We start from the raw sequence: 6882 nt of genomic DNA, 5'->3' as shown, positions 1-6882 counted from the left end.
TGACTCCTAAGCAAGGCTCACTTGACCCCTAAGCAAGCGACCCTTATCTCTAATTAATCCTAAGACTAATGGGCCCATTAGGCCCATTACGTACTCTAACAAGGGTCGATGACGACAGGTGCCTTCGGCTCGCTCTAGTGCTCGTAGTCATCGCTACGAGGTCAAGAGACCTGGGTGTAATTTTTTGTCAATTCTGATGTTTTCTGAACTGCCTTTATAGTTTATGAAACAAAAAAAATTGAGAAGTTGATTAATTAGCAGGGGACAAGTGCAAATAAAATACAGTAAAAGTATAAAAAAAGTCTGCCTTTTTTTACAACACACATGTTTGAATGTTCTATTCTCGTGCAAAATTTCGTCGGGAAATAACATTCAATGTGGCCAACAAAAATATACCAACACTCTTAACAGGCTCATTTTAAAAGCATTTTGAGCCATCTGTTTTGCTTTTTTATGCAAAGCATCGCAAATGTGATTTCTTCACTAAAATTTGTACGGGGGAGAGCACTCGAGAATGTTTGTCTGCAAGAAAGTTGAGAATTTTTTGAAATTGTTTCGCTATTTTTCCAAATTTAGTGTTCATATCCAGGTGCATTTGCACCTTGGAGCGTACTTGCGATTATTTGGCTGGATTTCTTATTTGGTGTGTGAGTGTGATGGGAGACACACAACATAGACAAATAAGAAAGTTATTTTCTTCAGCCGAAACTATGTTACACTTGGACAAACCTAGAAAAGTATTTGCAAAAAAGAAAGCAAAACCCCGGCAAAAAAGAAGGAAAACCATGTACTACTACAAGATGGAGGCGAACGGCCGGAGCCTGACCGCCGGCTAGCTAGAGCTTGGTGGCCGCTGCGGCGCTGTGGTCGTGCAGGAAGAGGCAGACCGCGGAGCAGTCGTCCACCCGTGAGGACGGGTACTTGGTCTTCCACCTCTGCACCGCCGCCTCCACCACGGCCTTCGACGCGTGCTGCTTCCGCGGCGTGGCGCACACGATGGACACCACCTCCTCGTTGCTCAGCACGTCCCACACCCCGTCCGTCGCCAGGATGATGAACAGGTCCGCGTCGCTTATCCGGTGGCCCGTCACCTGCGGCGTCGAGATGACGCCGTGGTGCTTCAGCCTCGAGTCCCCCAGCGCGCGCGCCATGGCCAGCCCCGGGAGGTTCTCGCCGGGCAGCCACACACGCATCACGCCCGGCTCCTCCCTCAGCGCGAACACGCGCCCCTCGCACTTGTTGATCCTCTCCGCCTCCTCTGCATCCACATCAACGCTTAATTAATTGATTACTCCTAGTACGTAGTACAGTACATCACTGCAATGCAATATGCAATGGCGGAATGGCCAATGAAAGAATGCAGTGGCCGGAGGTCTCACCAGGCAGGCCGGGCTTCTGGTCAGTGGTGAGCTGCACGGCCTTGAGGTAGCCGGCCCCAGACATGGTCGCAAGAACCGCCCTCGAGTCCCCGAGGTTGGCAATGATCAGATCCTTGCCCTGTTACCCATCAAATTCAAGACACACATTTTCTTTTTCTGTAAGATGATGACGTGCAACATTTTTTGTGTAATGATGAATCGGTTACCTGCTTGATGGCACACACTGCCGTGGTGCCGCTGAAGTTGCAGTCCATGTTGGCCTGCAGCTTGAGCTCGTTGTCCATGGCCTTGAACGCATTGGTGCAGGCCTCCCTCCACTCCTCCAGCATCTGCGACGGGTGCGGTGACGAGTTGCCGCTGCTGTCCGCGGAGGTCGAAGGCGAGGCGTCGCTGAACACGGCGTCGTCGGCGTCCGCGTCCGCGTCCGCCAGGAGCAGCGCGTTCCGGTGGCTCAGGACCATGAAGGGGAGGTAGTCCCTCACCAGCTTGCTCACAAAGTGGCCACACCTGCCGTGGCCGTCGAACACGCCGCAGAACACGCCGTCCTCCATGCCGAATCCCTGGTGAAAAACAAAACAAAATTCATGAGATTCAGACAAAATTGCACAGTTGATTTAAAAATTCTGTAATACATTATTTTCTCCGTCTCATAATATAAGAGTGTTTTTTATACGAAGTATTCAGTAGGTAGTTAAAAACTCGAATGGTAGGTGAGGTTAGTGGGGTTCGGTAAAGCAATCTTTGGGAACAATTTGGAATCTTTGGAAACACATGGCTGCTTTGGAACCTTTACAGGATCACATGGTGTCCCTCTTCTCCATGTACTCTCTCCGTTTCTAAATATAAGTTTTTGGAGAAATTTCATTATAGAAAACATACGGAGCAAAATAAATAAATCTACACTTTAAAAATGCATCTATATACATCCGTAAGCGGTCTATAGTACTATTTAGGAACGGAGGAAATAGATCAGATCACTTGCTGCAATAATTGCGGAAAAGAATTAGCTGCTAAATCTGAATGATTTCAATAAAACTAGTAGTACTACAGTACTCTACCGTTCGCCAAAGTGTAATAATTAGCCTTTCCTTGGACATCTCTCTAACAAGAATTAGTATAAATGGAAAAGGTTGGACAATTTGTGAATTGAACCTAAACGGTAGCCACAGTGCTGTAGTTAGGATTAGACAGGGCAGCAGCGAAAACTAGGTGGAGTAATTTGACCGCAAAAAAGATTGTACTAGTCCAGTTGTGGTGTTGATGAAAATATCTGTACAGCGTTGAGCCAGCACAGAACCCATCAAGAAATTAAACTGTTGTACGTCCACAAAAAATCTGCCACTAGCAACAAGAATTTCAATATAACCCACTGATCGAAACCACAGAGCACACCCCGGCTGACCCAATAAAAGCACAAATTCCAGCATATATAGGAGTAATACTAATAAAGAATCACATCACATCACATAGAAGAAAAAGAAGAAGATTCACAGATAAAACTGCAGAACAAATTAGTACTAGTAAGATGGATCTTGTGGTGAGGCGATTATAAGCTCATGGAAGCTCCCAGCTGGCCTCAAGAAGACCGAAAACCCGAGTTAGAAGAGTGACAGACAATTGGAGCACAAAATGGAGCAATTCAACCCAAACCCAACCAACATGAAGCAGGAGAAAGTAGATAGGCCTAGATAGATAGAGGTAGTGAAGAAATTACCTGGCAGAGGATGACGGCGTCCTGGTTGGGGCCTTTCTTGCCCTTCTGGGAGAAGAGGGAGGCCACCTTCCTGGGCGACGACGCGCCGCCCCCTCCTTCCTCGTCCATGACGTAGACGATGCTCTCGTCCGCCTCCTGCCCCTGCTGCCCGAGGTGCTCCGAGGACGCGCAGATCCCCATCAAGATCCTCCGAGAATCAGGACCCTTGAAGATTCTTCCGCAGCCTCCGGTGTGATGCGCTGTGCTTCCGCAGGGCTGAGTTGTTTAAGAAGCCATGGGTCCGCGGATTCGAAGGGGAGGTGGTCAGCGCGGCCAAGGAAGGAGGACACAGGTTGAAGAAAGGAAGCTGTGGGCGTTTTAAAGCGGGGGCGGAGGGAGGGATTAGGATGACCGGACGGAACGCAGGGATTAGGACCGTGATTAGGCAAGTTGGTTGCAATAATGGACGCTAGTGGTATACTAGTACTCCCTTCGTCCGGAAATACTTGTCATCAAAATGAATAAAAGGGATGTATCTAAATATATATTAATTTTAGATACATTCTTTTTCATTCATTTTAAAGACAAATATTTTCGGACGGAGGGAGTATACAGTAGTAGGCTCACGAAGGGAGGGAGGGAGAGAGATGTCGTCATGCACGAGCACGAGGTTTTGGCGCGCTTTTCCCTTGCCGTGAAACCGTCCCGTGGGCCGGCTCCGGCCCTGTTTCTTAATGCTGCCTATTTTTACTCGGAGGCCAACTTCGGTCTGTATCCGCCCTCTAAAAAGAAAGTGGTTCATCCGGAGCTCAATGCAAAGTAATACTGCAAAAGAATGGACTGTTCACGGTTCGTTCTGCTTATCTGGAGGAATGGAAAGCCCAACATAGAAGGAAATTGCAACACTCAGATGGCATTGGAGGAATAAATGTCAATACTATTTGAAGTAAGATTTGGAAATTATCTTGTCCAGCAAAAGTGAAGATCTTTATTTGGCGTACCTTACATGGAACCCTCCCGTGTCGTGTTACACTTGCTAATAGACATATGAAAGTTTCGCCCACCTGCCCATCATGTTCAAACGGGCATGAAGATACAAAACACTTATTATTTTTATGTCAAAAGGCAAAAGAAGTGTGGGAGAAACTGGGATTGCACGAAGCCATTAAAAAAGCCTGTGCGGTCGATCGTGCGTGAGAGGCAGTTGAATTTCTAATTTTTATGCCAGAACATGAGCTATCTATATTGGGCACACAGAATGTTCGCGAACTGATCGCTATAACAGCCTGGTATTTATGGTGGGAAAGACGTTCGCTAGTTCATCAGGGGAAGACCCAAGATGCATACCAAATTTCGATGGGAGCCCGTGCTATAACGACGAACTATGTTATTGCCCAATCCTCCAAGGCAACAAATAAAATAGAGGAATGGACGAGACCCCCTCTAGGTTTTGTGAAATTAAATGTCGATGCTTCTTTTGATCAAGACATGCTTAGAGGCACAGCGGGAGCTGTACTTAGAGATGATAAAGGAAGATTTATTGTTGGAGGGAATTGGAAGATGGATTGGTGTGCAGATGTTTTAACAGCAGAAGCCATGGCACTACGTTTTGGCTTATTACTGGCACAAAAGGCGGGAAGTAACCGACTTGTTGTTAACTCTGATAATATGGAAGTAATTGACACGATGAAGAATGGAGGACATACAACGGGAGCGGCGGCAGCTGTGTTTGATGATTGTTATTTTTTGGTTTGTGATTTTTCGTTAGTTAGATTTGAACACTGTAATAGGAAGGCAAATAAAGTAGCTCATGAAGTTGCTAGAGTAGCCAAATTTTCTGAGACAAAGGACTGGTTTGAGGAACCTATGAATGATATTGTAAATTTTTTCATAGACGATGTAACCATTATTACTAATAAATAAAGAGGATGTTTATTTCAAAAGAAAAAGTAATACCGCTGGGTCGCTTGGATTGCACGGCCGGCGTCGGCAATCATTGCTTTTTTTCTTTCTCTTCTGAGTCTTTTTTCCTTTTTTATTAAATGAATGAATGCCGTCACGCTTGTCATGTACTAGTACTATGCTAGATCACGCATAACGTGGCCACTCCGCTCACATATCACCTGGATGTAGTATCTGCAGCTGCCACCGCTGCCATATGGAGCTACGTACTATGAGAAGTCGAGAGTCAAAGTGCTGGAATTAATACCTAGTTCCGACGAGAGCTCTCAACCTGGCATGATATCTGTGGCTGGCTTAATCATAAAGACCATAAGCACATGTTGGAAATATGAGCAATTTATTGAATAATTTTATTAAGAGAAATACTAGATAAAACATGACTAATAAAGCAGAGATAAAACAAGTCATGCGATCTTATAGAGAGAAGGTAAATAGCATCCGCATATGTGAACTGTAACCAAACATATCTAGAGCAAACACTAGAACAAGAAATTGTGGCAGGAACTCTAACAGCAAAAATAAAAACACGTACGGGACAACAGCAGGAGCAGAAGCACTGGACTTGGGGTCGACATCCTCGCCAACTATGTCGTCGAAGATGTTGTCAACGTCGGGGAAGAAGTCGTCGTTGGGGAAGTGGTTGTCAGTGTCCATGATGAACCGGTCAGTAGTCGCGCGGAGCGCTCCCCAAAAATGTTATCACCCTTCTCCCGTACATGATTCAAAGAGGTGCAGTTTCGGAGGCCTACTGTCCCGACTCGCGGTGCATCCGTAAGCCGGGATGAGGAAGGCTCAGGAACCGGTGGCGAGAGAAAAAAATAGTTCTGGTGCCTCTCTCTGAGAGGAGCGGTCTCCCTTTTATAGGCGCAACTGAAGGAGGCGAGAGGCTGCGCCGGGAGCTGAAGGGAACGAGGGAGACAAAACGAACAAACTTCAGCCGAAGAGGCGAGCCGTTCAGATTCAGTGTCCACTACAGAAAAACGTTTCAGCTCACACGTGACCTTTCGTATATCCGCCGTGCGTGGCAAAAATTTAAACATAGGCTCGGCTCATTCTCGCAACCCGCGGCGTGGCGCGGCCTGATGTGACGAGGCGGACGGCGAAGGAGGAGCGCGCGTGGATGTCTCTCTTGTTCTCATCCTCATACATGTGGGGAAAGAATCTCCCTTATAAAGTGGTCCAACTCCCTCTAAAATAGCAATGTGGGACTAAACTTTAGTTCCACCTCTTGCCTTGCATGAATGGGCCGCGTGGGCCTTCAAGATTTATTAGGAATTTCTGAAACCGCTATTGGGCTTGGTTCAAAATAGATAAGCAATCTCCCACCAGATCCCAGAGGCACACAAAATTTGCCTTTGGTTCCAAAACACTGTTTTATATACCGGTACTGCAGTGAAGACCGTTAAGTTTAACTTCCACCTAGAACTCTATGCTACACTAGTAAGCAACTTAAACAGTGGACTGAGCCTTGAACTGCAAGTTTTCTGCGAATCTAACTTCACATAAAGCCTTGACCGATACGAGGCTACCGTGGGTCTTCCCCGCGGGTGGAGCATATGCGTCATACTCCGAGACCTTTCATGAGTTTACTAGAGAGAACCCTACTCTCATAGATTGCGACGTTTAACAATCAGACTGATATAGGTGTGTTCTTCAAAAGATGTTCTGCAGGACAACATCTCTGCTTAAAAGAGCCACTTAGAACACATTAAGATATACATCAACCTGCCATGCAGATTAGGAGAGTATTGCATCTTCATGGAGTGGTATTGTTAACAGTAAGGATACTCTCCTCTCAGTTGACCAACAACTTGTCTTTCACATCTAATTCGCGGGATCTCCGATCAC

The 6882-nt window shown here is 46.4% G+C and overlaps 1 protein-coding gene across 1 annotated transcript; it reads right to left on the bottom strand.

Moving 5' to 3' along the window:
• Positions 1 to 673: 673 nt before the first annotated feature.
• Positions 674 to 3436, bottom strand: LOC119323015 (probable protein phosphatase 2C 12). Its single transcript, XM_037596572.1, has 4 exons — positions 3094 to 3436; positions 1586 to 1939; positions 1380 to 1497; positions 674 to 1258 (listed from the first exon to the last, which is right to left on the bottom strand). The coding sequence occupies exons 1-4, from the start codon at positions 3271 to 3273 to the stop codon at positions 837 to 839; spliced, it is 1074 nt and encodes a 357-aa protein (XP_037452469.1). The 5' UTR covers positions 3274 to 3436; the 3' UTR covers positions 674 to 836.
• Positions 3437 to 6882: the final 3446 nt, after the last annotated feature.

This window comes from Triticum dicoccoides, chromosome 6B, assembly GCF_002162155.2.
Source record: "Triticum dicoccoides isolate Atlit2015 ecotype Zavitan chromosome 6B, WEW_v2.0, whole genome shotgun sequence".
NCBI classification, from domain to species: Eukaryota; Viridiplantae; Streptophyta; class Magnoliopsida; order Poales; family Poaceae; genus Triticum; species Triticum dicoccoides.
Note: the sequence above shows the minus strand (reverse complement) of the source record. Positions and strands in the feature narration are given on the sequence as shown.